At 42.8% G+C, this 14,000-nt stretch overlaps 1 protein-coding gene across 5 annotated transcripts in view; it reads right to left on the bottom strand.

Annotated features, from left to right (window-relative positions):
- The window catches only part of LOC141152754 (uncharacterized), a 104,341-nt gene that overhangs the window by 78,652 nt on the left and 11,689 nt on the right, over positions 1 to 14,000 (bottom strand). For 3 of the 5 annotated variants that reach the window (XR_012247145.1, XM_073637401.1, XM_073637404.1), the window contains exon 2: positions 12 to 112. Coding sequence is in view for 1 of the 5 variants with exons in the window: in XM_073637401.1 (XP_073493502.1) it covers positions 12 to 112 (101 nt within the window). In the remaining 4 variants the exon portion in view is untranslated. Of the gene's footprint in view, positions 1 to 7; positions 113 to 14,000 lie in introns of all 5 variants that reach the window. The other 2 variants (XM_073637403.1, XM_073637405.1) reach the window with 1 other exon arrangement.

Below are 14,000 nucleotides of genomic sequence, written 5' to 3'. Positions count from 1 at the left end.
TACTCACTCACTTGTGATGTGGTCAGCCGCTGCCCCGTCCTCAGGTACACCTGTGCTTGCTTTATCTTCAGAGTCGCTTATAGGTGTCACATCCCGGTCCATGATTTGGACTCTGCAAAAGAGCAGGAAAAATCCAAAAAAGTGCAGAAACCAATCATATTCAGAGCTAAAGCAGGTGCCTGGAGATATAATGCTGGTTCCTTATTTAAAGGGGTTTTCCTATCTTCAGAAATGGCTATTCTCAGCAAGCACTTTTGCAATTTACTGTGTCATAACATTTTTAGCCGTTCTTGAGATATTTATACTTTTTTTTTAGTTTACAGCTCATTTCCTAGGAGACCGACCACCACTCTTCTCTACCAGCACTGGCTAAATGTGCTTTGCTTACAAGATTTTTCTATTGCGCTTGTAAGTGTTGGTCTGAAGCTAGATGAGATCTCTGCTGTGCGCTGTTACCTCCTAAAAACGGCCAGCTTCAGTACTGCACTTATAAGATAAACAGCAACAGTGGTCGGTCTCCTAGGCAACGAGCTGTAAACAACAGAAAAGTGGGAATAAATTTTAAAAAGCTGTTAATTGCAAAAGTGTTTGTTTTTACGTGTACTATTCAACAATAGCCAGATGAGACAATGGGAATAAACCCTTTAAATTCTTGGAGCTGGACCAGCACAAAAAGGTTTGTGTCAAGTGTGGAAACTAGACCCTTTAAACAACCACTTTCACACAGAAGCAACCAATGACACATGGCAGATTGGTCTAGAAAATCACAGCTTAGTGCCAACAGGCCTCAAGCTTTTTTCAGGACTGCTTCACATTTTCAGAAACAGTCCTGGGAAATTTGGGCAAATTCTGGTTGGAAAAGAGGTAAGATTTACATCAAACCTCACCCTTAATTTGCCCTTCCGGTGTCCCTGTATTACCGATGTTGGCAATGGTGGCAGTAATACTTGGTCGTCCATGTGAAACGTAGACAACTCAAGAAAGTTACTCCTGAATATGAGGTCTCCTCCCCGAGATCGAGGTCTCCTCCCCGAGAACGAGGTCTCCTCCCCGAGAACGAGGTCTCCTCCCCGAGAACGAGGTCTCCTCCCCGAGAACGAGGTCTCCGCCCCGAGTACGAGGTCTCCGCCCCGAGTACGAGGTCTCCGCCCCGAGTATCAGGTCTCCGCCCCGAGAACGAGGTCTCCGCCCCGAGAACGAGGTCTCCGCCCCGAGTACGAGGTCTCCGCCCCGAGTACGAGGTCTCCGCCCCGAGTATCAGGTCTCCGCCCCGAGAACGAGGTCTCCGCCCCGAGAACGAGGTCTCCGCCCCGAGTACGAGGTCTCCTCCCCGAGTACGAGGTCTCCGCCCCGAGTACGAGGTCTCCGCCCCGAGTACGAGGTCTCCGCCCCGAGTACGAGGTCTCCGCCCCGAGAACGAGGTCTCCTCCCCGAGAACGAGGTCTCCTCCCCGAGTACGAGGTCTCCTCCCCGAGTACGAGGTCTCCTCCCAGAGTACGAGGTCTCCTCCCAGAGTACGAGGTCTCCTCCCAGAGTACGAGGTCTCCTCCCAGAGTACGAGGTCTCCTCCCAGAGTACGAGGTCTCCGCCCCGAGTATCAGGTCTCCACGCCGAGTACGAGGTCTCCGCCCCGAGTACGAGGTCTCCGCCCCGAGAACGAGGTCTCCGCACCGAGAACGAGGTCTCCGCCCCGAGAACGAGGTCTCCGCCCCGAGTATGAGGTCTCCGCCCCGAGTATGAGGTCTCCGCCCCGAGTACGAAGTTTCCTCCCTGGCTTCTGAACGACTTCTGAAAGGAGGATGCAGCCCCCAAGACATCCTAATGGGACAATGCTTTTTAAAGAGGTTGTCCAGGTTTGACACGAACCTCAGCAGTCGCTCTATTTGACAGCAGACTTGTGAATCGTCACTTTGCACACAGCGCACTCTGTGACAGCAGACTTTAGTGCCAAACCTGGACAGCCCCTTTAAGATAAGTCACCAAAGTAAGATTGGTGCTGGCACCCCTTCTGATCACCCAATATGTGCTCCGGCAGCAAATGACTATCAACATGTACAGGTGCTTCTCAGAAAATTAGAATATGATCAAAAAGTTAATTTATTTCAGTTCTTCAATACAAAAAGTGACACTCCTATATTATATAGAGTCATTACACACAGAGCGATCTATTATATAGAGTCATTACACACAGAGGGATCTATTATATAGAGTCATTACACACAGAGGGATCTATTATATAGAGTCATTACACACAGAGGGATCTATTATATACAGTCATTACACACAGAGGGATCTATTATATACAGTCATTACACACAGAGGGATCTATTATATAGAGTCATTACACACAGAGTGATCTTTTATAGTCATTACACACAGAGGGATCTATTATATAGAGTCATTACACACAGAGGGATCTATTATATAGAGTCATTACACGCAGAGGGATCTATTATATAGAGTCATTACACGCAGAGGGATCTATTATATAGAGCCATTACACGCAGAGGGGTCTATTATATAGAGCCATTACACGCAGAGGGATCTATTATATAGAGCCATTACACGCAGAGGGATCTATTATATAGAGCCATTACACGCAGAGTGATCTATTATATAGAGCCATTACACGCAGAGTGATCTATTATATAGAGCCATTACACGCAGAGGGATCTATTATATAGAGTCATTACACACAGAGGGATCTATTATATAGAGTCATTACACGCAGAGGGATCTATTATATAGAGTCATTACACGCAGAGGGATCTATTATATAGAGTCATTACACGCAGAGGGATCTATTATATAGAGTCATTAGACACAGAGGGATCTATTATATAGAGTCATTAGACACAGAGGGATCTATTATATAGAGTCATTAGACACAGAGGGATCTATTATATAGAGTCATTACACAGAGGGATCTATTATATAGAGTCATTACACAGAGGGATCTATTATATAGAGTCATTACACAGAGAGGGATCTATTACATAGAGCCATTACACGCAGAGGGATCTATTATATAGAGCCATTACACGCAGAGGGATCTATTATATAGAGCCATTACACGCAGAGGGATCTATTATATAGAGCAATTACACACAGAGGGATCTATTATATAGAGCCATTACAAACAGAGGGATCTATTATATAGAGTCATTACACGCAGAGGGATCTATTATATAGAGTCATTACACGCAGAGGGATCTATTATATAGAGTCATTACACGCAGAGGGATCTATTATATAGAGTCATTACACGCAGAGGGATCTATTTTATAGAGTGATTACACGCAGAGGGATCTATTATATAGAGTCATTACACGCAGAGGGGTCTATTATATAGAGCCATTACACGCAGAGGGATCTATTATATAGAGCCATTACACGCAGAGGGATCTATTATATAGAGCCATTACACGCAGAGGGATCTATTATATAGAGCCATTACACACAGAGGGATCTATTATATAGAGTCATTAGACACAGAGGGATCTATTATATAGAGTCATTAGACACAGAGGGATCTATTATATAGAGTCATTACACACAGAGGGATCTATTATATAGAGTCATTAGACACAGAGCGATCTATTATATAGAGTCATTACACACAGAGGGATCTATTATATAGAGTCATTAGACACAGAGGGATCTATTATATAGAGTCATTACACACAGAGGGATCTATTATATACAGTCATTACACACAGAGGGATCTATTATATACAGTCATTACACACAGAGGGATCTATTATATACAGTCATTACACACAGAGGGATCTTATATATAGAGTCATTACACACAGAGCTATCTATTATATAGAGTCATTACACACAGAGGGATCTTATATATAGAGTCATTACACGCAGAGCGATCTATTATATAGAGTCATTACACACAGAGGGATCTATTATATAGAGTCATTACACGCAGAGGGATCTATTATATACAGTCATTACACGCAGAGGTATCTATTATATACAGTCATTACACACAGAGGGATCTATTATATAGAGTCATTACACACAGAGGGATCTATTATATAGAGTCATTACACACAGAGGGATCTATTATATAGAGTCATTACAGACAGAGGGATCTATTATATAGAGTCATTACACACAGAGGGATCTATTATATAGAGTCATTACACACAGAGGGATCTATTATATAGAGTCATTACACACAGAGGGATCTATTATATAGAGTCATTACACACAGAGGGATCTATTATATAGAGTCATTACACACAGAGGGATCTATTATATAGTCATTACACACAGAGGGATCTATTATATAGAGTCATTACACCCAGAGCGATCTATTATATAGAGTCATTACACACAGAGGGATTTATTATATAGAGTCATTACACACAGAGGGATCTATTATATAGAGTCATTAGACACAGAGGGATCTATTATATAGAGTCATTAGACACAGAGGGATCTATTATATAGAGTCATTAGACAGAGAGGGATCTATTATATAGAGTCATTAGACAGAGAGGGATCTATTATAGAGTCATTAGACACAGAGGGATCTATTATATAGAGTCATTACACACAGAGCGATCTATTATATAGTCATTACACACAGAGGGATCTATTATATAGAGTCATTACACACAGAGCGATCTATTATATAGAGTCATTACACACAGAGCGATCTATTATATAGTCATTACACACAGAGGGATCTATTATATAGAGTCATTACACACAGAGCGATCTATTATATACAGTCATTACACGCAGAGGGATCTATTATATACAGTCATTACACGCAGAGGGATCTATTATATAGTCATTACACACAGAGGGATCTATTATATAGAGTCATTACACGCAGAGGGATCTATTATATAGAGTCATTACACACAGAGGGATCTATTATATAGAGTCATTACACACAGAGGGATCTATTATATAGAGTCATTACACACAGAGGGATCTATTATATACAGTCATTACACACAGAGGGATCTATTATATAGAGTCATTACACACAGAGGGATCTATTATATAGAGTCATTACACACAGAGCGATCTATTATATACAGTCATTACACACAGAGTGATCTATTATATACAGTCATTACACACAGAGGGATCTATTATATACAGTCATTACACACAGAGGGATCTATTATATACAGTCATTACACGCAGAGCGATCTATTATATAGAGTCATTACACACAGAGGGATCTATTATATACAGTCATTACACCCAGAGCGATCTATTATATAGAGTCATTACACACAGAGGGATCTATTATATAGAGTCATTACACACAGAGGGATCTATTATATAGAGTCATTACACACAGAGGGATCTATTATAGAGTCATTACACACAGAGGGATCTATTATATAGAGTCATTACACACAGAGGGATCTATTATATAGAGTCATTACACACAGAGGGATCTATTATATAGAGTCATTACACACAGAGGGATCTATTATATAGAGTCATTACACACAGAGTGATCTATTATATAGTCATTACACACAGAGGGATCTATTATATAGAGTCATTACACACAGAGGGATCTATTATATAGAGTCATTACACACAGAGGGATCTATTATATAGAGTCATTACACACAGAGGGATCTATTATATAGAGTCATTACACACAGAGGGATCTATTATATAGAGTCATTACACACAGAGGGATCTATTATATAGAGTCATTACACACAGAGGGATCTATTATATAGTCATTACACACAGAGGGATCTATTATATAGAGTCATTACACACAGAGCGATCTATTATATAGAGTCATTACACACAGAGGGATCTATTATATAGAGTCATTACACACAGAGGGATCTATTATATAGAGTCATTACACACAGAGGGATCTATTTCACAGGATTATTTCTGTTAATATTGATGATTATGGCTTACAGCCAATGAAAACACAGAAGTCATTATCTCAGTAAATTAGAATACTTTATAACAACAGCTTGAAAAATGTTTTTAAAATCCGCAATGTCCTACTGAAATGTATGATCAGTAAATGCCTCAATACTTGGTTGGGCTCCTTTTGCATCAATGCGGCAATGTGGCATGGAGGCGATCAGCCTGTGGCACTGCTGAAGGGTTATGGAAGCCCAGGTGGCTTTGATAGCAGCCTTCAGCTCGTCTGCATTGTTGGGTCTGGGGTCTCATCTTCCTCTTGACAATACCCCATAGATTCTCTATAATAGATTCTCTATGGGGTTAAGGTCAGGAGAGTTTGCTGCCAATCAAGCATAGTATCATAGTAACATAGGTTGAATAAAGACCTAGGTCCATCCAGTTCAACCTTTCTCCCCCGATTGTTCTCCCTACACTCACACTACACTAACTTACTGGGACTAGGCATCACAATGTTTTAATTAGTTTTATATTTTGTATGACTCTTGTGATTCTAATAATGGTATTACTAAAATCCCTGTGTCTAAATCTATTGATCCAGAATAAGGCAAAAACCCCAGGACACATTCAGCCAATTTGCATCACGGGGAAAAATTCCTTCTAGACCCCGAGAAAAGGCGATCAGTCCTGGAACCCCGGATCAAACCTACAGTTGTGCTCAAAAGTTTACATACCCGGCAGAATTTTTGCTTTCTTGGCCTTGTTCCAGAGAATATAAATGATAACAAAAAAACTTTACATGGTTATTGGTTGGGTGAAGCCATTTATTGTCAAACTACTGTGTTTTCTCTTTTTAATTCTTAATGACAACCAAAAACATCAAAATGACTCTGATCAAAAGTTCACATACCTCGGTGATTTTGGCCTGATAACATGTTCAGAATTTGACACAAATGGGTTTGAATGGCTACTAAAGGTAACATCCTCACCTGTGACCTGTTTGCTTGTAATCAGTGTGTGCGCATAAAAGCTGAGTGAGTTTCTGGGATCCAGACAGACTCTTGCATCTTTCATCCAGCCACTGATGTTTCTGGATTGTGAGTCATGGGGAAAGCAAAAGAATTGTCAACGGATCTACGGGAAAAGGTAGTTGAACTGTATAACACAGGAAAGGGATGCAAAAAGATATCCAAAGAATTGATAATGCCAGTCAGCAGCGTTCAAACTGTGATTAACAAATGGAAAATCAGGGGCTCTGTTAAAACCGAACCACGGTCAGGTAGACCAACAAAAATTTCAGCCACAACTGCCAGGAAAATTGTTCGGGATGCAAAGAAAAACCCACTGTCACGGTTCCACCCCCCACTGTGTCTGGGATGCACTTACTGACAGCTCAGCCGTCCAATCTTGTATAGGGGCCTGCTGGAGCGGTCATTACTGTGATTGACAGCTTGACCATCCAATCTGGTACAGGGGCGTGCAATAGCTGTTAGTGTGGTGATTGACAACTTGACTGTTCAACCTGAGACTGGGAAGCACTGGCTATCTTCAGGTGTTCATTATTCCAGTTGAATGCCTGGCTACTTAACTGAGCTGTTTCCCCCAGATCTCTGCCAGAAGTACATTCAGCTAGTGTGTGGTTTGTTCTCTGTGCCTTGCATTCTGTTTATTGATCTTCTGTTGCCTGACCTTGTTCTGACCATCCGTCTGTTTAACCCCTTCTGCTCTGATCTGCTTTCCTCCTTGTATTCTGATCTACGGAACGTTACCTGACTACGCCTTTGCCTCTTCCCTCTGTTTATGACGTACCCTGCTGGCTTTGACTTCGGACTCCTTGACTATCCCGTCTCACGGCCTGGACGTGAAGAGTGACTCAGCGTCACACTACGTCTGGCCCATAAGTTTTTATTTTTCACCTGTACGGGGACTGTTCACACGCTCTGTGACCAGATGGCGAATTTGAAGCTGATGACTCAGGATCTGGCTAAGGAATGCCAGAGCCTGGAGTCATCACAATATCAGTTGCAGGGTCAGATAACTATGAAAAACCTTAGATAGCCCTTCACTGCTGGCAGTCGCTGTGATGTCAGTACCCACTGATGTACAGTTGGTCTCTCCAAAACCTGTAATAGACCTCCCTGATACATTTTCTGGAGAGAGAGACCAGTTTAGGGTCATCGGGGAGAGTTGTAGGTTATGCTTTACCCTGCGCCCCCGATACTCAGGGGAGGAGTTCCAGAGGGTGGGAATAATCATGTCCCGACTGCGAGGGGGCCCTCAGACCTAGGCATTTTCCTTGTCCCCACAGGCCCAGAACGGTTTTCTGTTGACGCCTTCTTTGACAGTTTAGGACTGATATATGACGAACCCGACAGGATCCAGGTCGCTGAGTCTAAGATCATGAACCTGGCACAAGGAGTTCGCACAGCTGAGGACTACTGTACTGAGTTCCACTATGGAACAATGCAGCTCTCAGGTGCCTGTTTCGCAAAGGTCTTTCGGAAACCCTTAAGGACGCCCTGGTCCTCCATGATGCTTCTTTTTCTCTGGCGGAGGCCATGACCCAAGCCATACGAATGGACCGTAGAATCAGTGAGAAAAGTGATGAATGGCAGGCTGCCCGTTACATTTCCCTGGAGCAAGGCCATTTACCGGAGTGGGAACCATTGGAGGTCAGAGTTGCCAGCCTTGGTGTTGTGGAGAGAAGACGCAGACAAGATGTCAGACTGTCTGTATTGTGGTCTCTCTGGACATTTTCTCAAAGATTGCCCTACCCGTCCTCAGGCTACCAAACCATCAGGAGAACGTCTGAGTCTGGGTGATGGCCGAGGAGGTCACCCAGACTCCCAGGTACCTTTTCCTTGCTCCTCCAGGGAACTGATAAATACTGTGTTATCATTCGAGAACCAGGTGTTATCAACATTGGCGTTCATTGACTATGGGTCTGCTGCTAACTTTATTGATTCAGGACTGATTCTGAATTTAGGGTTAGGGACAGTTAGTTTAGAAAGACCCTTGCAAGTCTTCGCCCTTGTCAGAACACCATTATCCAGGAATTTGGTCAAGAAGGTTACGGTGGATTTCACGCTTCAGTTAGGAGCTCTCCTCTCTGAATCCTTCTCATGTTTTGTGTTGGATAATTTACCTGCTTGGTTGGTACTGGGGCTTCCATGCCTGCAGATGCACAATCCTGTCATTGATAGGTGTCAGATGAAGATTGTTAAATGGGGCCCTAATTGTTGCAAGAAATGTCTAAAAACTGTACAAATATGCTCCGTTAGCCTGAAGGGTCTGTGAGCGTACCTGAAGGACTTCGGAGATGTGTTCTCAGAAAAAGAGGCGGAGATACTACCTCCCCATCGTACTCATGATTGTGCTATTGATCTTATTTCTTGTGCCAAACTGCCTAAAGCTCGCCTTTACAATTTGTCCAGGCCTGAACGGGCCGGCCATGAAAGAATATGTTAACGAAAATTTAAGGAAGGGTCATATCCGTCCTTCCTCCTCTCCGGTAACTGCCGTTTTTTTCTTCATAAAAAAGAAAGATGGGGTCTCCGTCCTTGCCTCGATTTCCGGGAACTAAACAAAATCATGGTTAAAAATACGTACCCACTTACACTCATCTCCGACCTATATAATCAGCTTCTGGGTGCCAGGGTATTCTCTAAACTTGATCTTAGAGACGCTTACAATTTGATACGCATCCGGGAGGGTGATGAGTGGAAGACTGCTTTTTTAACGTCTGAGGGATTGTTTGAAAACCTTGTCATGCCTTTTGGGTTATCCAATGCACCTGCTGTGTTTCAAAATTTTATGAATGATATTTTCTCTGATTGCATTGGAAGATATGTTGTAATTTATCTGGATGATATTCTAATTTTCTCGCCAGATTTGGACTCTCACCTGGAACATGTCCGGGTTGTGTTACAAAAGGTTAAGGGAGAACTCTGTTTGCTAAATTGGAAAAAATGTGTTTTTTCTGTTCAGGAAACTTCGTTCTTGGGGTTCATCTTGTCTGCAGAAGGGTTTAAGATGGACCCTGGGAAGGTACAGGCCATAATTAACTGGGTTCAGCCTCGTGATCTTAAGGCTTTACAGCGTTTTCTGGGATTCGCCAACTATTATAGGAAATTAATCAAGGGGTTTTCTCAGATTGCTAAACTTCTTAATGACCTTACACGTAAGGTGGCAAATCTCAAGATATGGTCGCCGGGTGCTATCAAGGCTTTCGAAAAATTAAGAGTTTCATGTCTGCCCCCATTCTGATCCAATTGGATCTCCAAGAGCCATTCTCCAGGTCAATGCTTCAGAGGTCAGAATAGGGGTGGTTTTGTTGCAGGGGCCCAAAACTCTGACTAACTTGCGTATATGTGCTTTTTTGTCTAAGAAATTTTGACCGGCTGAAAGAAATTATTATGTTGGGAATCGTGAGTTACTTGCTGTAAAATTAGCCTTTGAGGAATGGAGGTATATTTTGGAGGGGGCGGTTCATCCATTTACTGTGGTCACTGATCACAAGAATCTAGCCTATATTGAGTCAGCTAAAAGGTTAACTCCTAGACAAGCCAGATGGTCTAATTTTTCGATTACATTCAGACCAGGGTTAAAGAATGTGAAAGCTGACACATTGGCTCATAGTCTCGATCCAGTTTCTCCTCTAGAACCTCCATCCTCCATTATTCCTCAGGGCATTGTGGTTTCTATGGTAACCTCAAAATTGGAGGAGGAGATTCACAATGCTCAGTCATTACCACTACTCCTGGGTCTAAATTATTTGTGCTTGTGTACCTAAGATTGCGTGTGTTATAGGAATTTCATGATTCTGTCTTGAGTGTTCATCCTGGGGTTACTGCTACATGGAAAGCCATTGCCAGACTTTTTTGGTGGCCATCCATGCATAATGAAATCAAAGATTTTGTATCTGCTTGTGAAGTCTGCGCATGCGCTAAAGTCAGTCATAGCCGGCTGGCTGGGGAATTGGCTCCATTGCCAATTTCAGAAAGACCATGGACTCATTTGTCCATGGATTTCATCACAGATTTGCCTATGTCTGATGGAAAAGCTGCTATCTGGGTGGTAGTGGACCGATTCAGCAAACAAGCTCATTTTCTTCCCTTGTCTGGATTACCTAATGCAGAGACACTCTCCAGGTTGTTTATTTCCCATATTGTAAGGTTACATGGTATCCCTCTTAACATTGTGTCCGATAGGGGAGTACAATTTGTCTCTAAATTCTGGAGAGCTTTTTGTAGTAAACTCAGGACTGACTTGACATTTTCATCTGCCTACCACCCTGAGACCAAAGGTCAGACTGACAGGACAAATCAATCTTTGGAACAAATTTTAAGGTGCTTTGTGGCAGCTCAGCATGAGGACTGGTCTTTGTTTTTACCTCTCGCTGAGTTTGCCTTTAATAGTCGAATGAATCAGTCTACTGGAACCTCTCTGTTTTTCTGTTAATTATGGGTTTCATCCGCATTTTGGTGAATTTTCTAGGATTAGTTCTGAAAGTCCTGGGGTGGAGGTCACTGTACAAAGACTTGAGGATGTTTAAAAGGAGGTTCAAAAGAATATTGGGACTGCTCAGACTCGCCAAAAACTGAAGGCCAATAGAAGACGTTCGGTAGGTCCTGTTTTTAAGATTGGGGATAAGGTTTGGTTGTCATCCAGGAACATTAAGCTTAAAGTGCCATCGGCAAAATGGGTCCAAAGTTTATTGGTCCTTGAGATCCTTGAGGTGGTCAATCCAGTGGCATTCAGATTAAAGCTTCCTCCATCCCTTCGCATCCCTAACGTCTTCCATAAATCCTTATTAAAGGAGTTTGTTCCCTGGGTATTGTCTCCCTCATCCCCGTTCCTCCAGTTTCAGTCGACGGTGGCTTAGAGTATGAGGTTCAGAGAGTGGTGGATTCTCGTAGGGTCCGGAATTCCCTCCAATACCTCATCCACTGGAAGGTATACGGATCAGAGGAGAGATCATGGGTCCCTGCTCGAGATGTGAAGGCCAATCGGTTAGTCAGGACCTTTCATCTAAAGTTTCTTGGGAAGCCTTGGGGTCCGGTGGCCCCACTTAGAAGGAGTACTGTCACGGTTCCACCCCTCACTGTGTCTTGGATGCAGTTACTGACAGCTCAGCTGTCCAATCTTGTACAGGGGCGTGCTGGAGCTGTCAGTTTGACAGCTCGACCATCCAATCTGGTACAGGGGCGTGCAATAGCTGTCAGTGTGGTGATTGACAGCTCGGCTGTCCAACCTGAGACTGGGAGGCACTGGCTATCTTCAGGTGTTCATTATCCCAGTTGAATGCCTGGCTACTTAACAGCTGTTTTCCCCAGATCTCTGCCAGACGTACACTCAGCTAGTGTGTGGTATGTTCTCCTGTGTGGTTTGTTCTTTGTTCTGTGCATTGAGTTCTGTTTATTGATCTTCTGTTGCCTGACATGATTCTGACCATCCGTCTGTTTAACCCTTTCTGCTCTGATCTGCTTTCCTCATGGTATTCTGATCTACGGAACGTTACCTGACTACTCCTTTGCCTCTTCCCTCTGTTTATGACGTACCCTCCTGGCTTTGACTTAGGACTCCTTGACTATCCCGTCTCACGGCCTGGCCGTGAAGATTGGCTCAGTGTTAGAGCCACAAATAACATCAGCTGAAATTCAGGACTCTCTGAAAACTAGCGATGTGGCTGTTTCAAGATGCACAATAAGGAGGCACTTGAAGAAAAATGGGCTGCATGGTCGAGTCGCCATTACTGCGAAAATGCCACAAAGTATCTTGCCTACAATATGCCAAACAGCACAGAGACAAGCCTCAGAACTTCTTTAACAAGGTAATTTGGAGTGAAGAGACCAAAATTTAACTTTTTGGCCACAATCATAAACGTTACATTTGGAGAGAGGCCAACAAGGCCTATGATGAAAGGAACACCATTCTTACAGTAAAGCACGGAGGTGGATCGCTGATGTTTTGGGGATGTGTGAGCTACAAAAGCACAGGAAACTTGGTAAAAGTTGAAGGAAAGATGAATGCAGCACGTTATCAGCAAATACTGGAGGCAAATTTGCACTCATCAGCCCGTAAGCTGCGCATGGGACGTACTTGGACATTCCAACATGACAACGATTCAAAACACAAGGCCAAGTAGACTTGTCATTGGCTACAGCAGAACAAAGTGAAGGTTCTGCAGGGGCCACCTCAGTCTCCTGACCTCAATATCATTGAGCCACTCTGGGGAGGTCTCAAGCGCGCAGTTCATGCTAGACAGCCCAGGAATTTACAGGAACTGGAGGCTTTTTGCCAAGAAGAATGGGCAGCTTTACCATCTGAGAAAATAAAGAACCTCATCCACAACTACCACAAAAGACTTCAAGCTGTCATTGATGTTAGAGGAGGCAATACACGGTATTAAGAACTGGGGTATGTGAACTTTTGATCAGGGTCATTTGGATGTTTTTGGTTGTCAATAAGATTTAAAAAGAGAAAACAGAGTAGTTTAACAATAAATGGCTTCACCCAACCAATAACCATGAGTGGAGAAAAAGTTTTTTTGTTATCATTCATATTCTCTGAAACAAGGCCAAGAAAGGAAAAATTCTGCCGGGGTATGTAAACTTTTGAACACAACTATAAATTATGATACTAGTTATGTAATTATTATTATCATATTAAATGTACTATAGGTGTAATATTTTGTCTAATTTAACTGTAACCCACAATGTTGTGTATCGAGGAAATCGTCCAACCCTTGTATAAAGCTGTTATAGTGTCGGCCATCACTACCTCTTATGGTAGGGAATTCCACGGTCTGACTGCTCTGACTGTAAAGAACCCTTTTTGTTTAAGTGTCAGAATCGCCTTTCTTCCACCTGTAATGAGCCCCCTGGTCCTTAGTATGGTCTTTGGATGAAATAAGTCATGTGCCAGTCCTTTGTACTGACAACACTTATATTGATATATAGTGATACTGTTTTTGGAAACCAGGTATTAGTACTTTTGGCCGTGTGGACAGGTGCCAAGTCCTGCTGGAGAATGAAATTTCCATCTCCAAAAAGCTTGTCGGCAGAGGGAAGCATGAAGTGCTCTAAAATGTCCTTGTAGATGGCTGTGCTGACTTT

This window comes from Phyllobates terribilis, unplaced genomic scaffold (genome assembly GCF_046119375.1).
Source record: "Phyllobates terribilis strain yellow unplaced genomic scaffold, ASM4611937v1 Scaffold_6__1_contigs__length_29720123, whole genome shotgun sequence".
In the NCBI taxonomy this organism is placed as follows: domain Eukaryota; kingdom Metazoa; phylum Chordata; class Amphibia; order Anura; family Dendrobatidae; genus Phyllobates; species Phyllobates terribilis.
The sequence above is the reverse complement of the archived record's forward strand: the minus strand, read 5'-3'. Positions and strand labels throughout refer to the sequence as shown.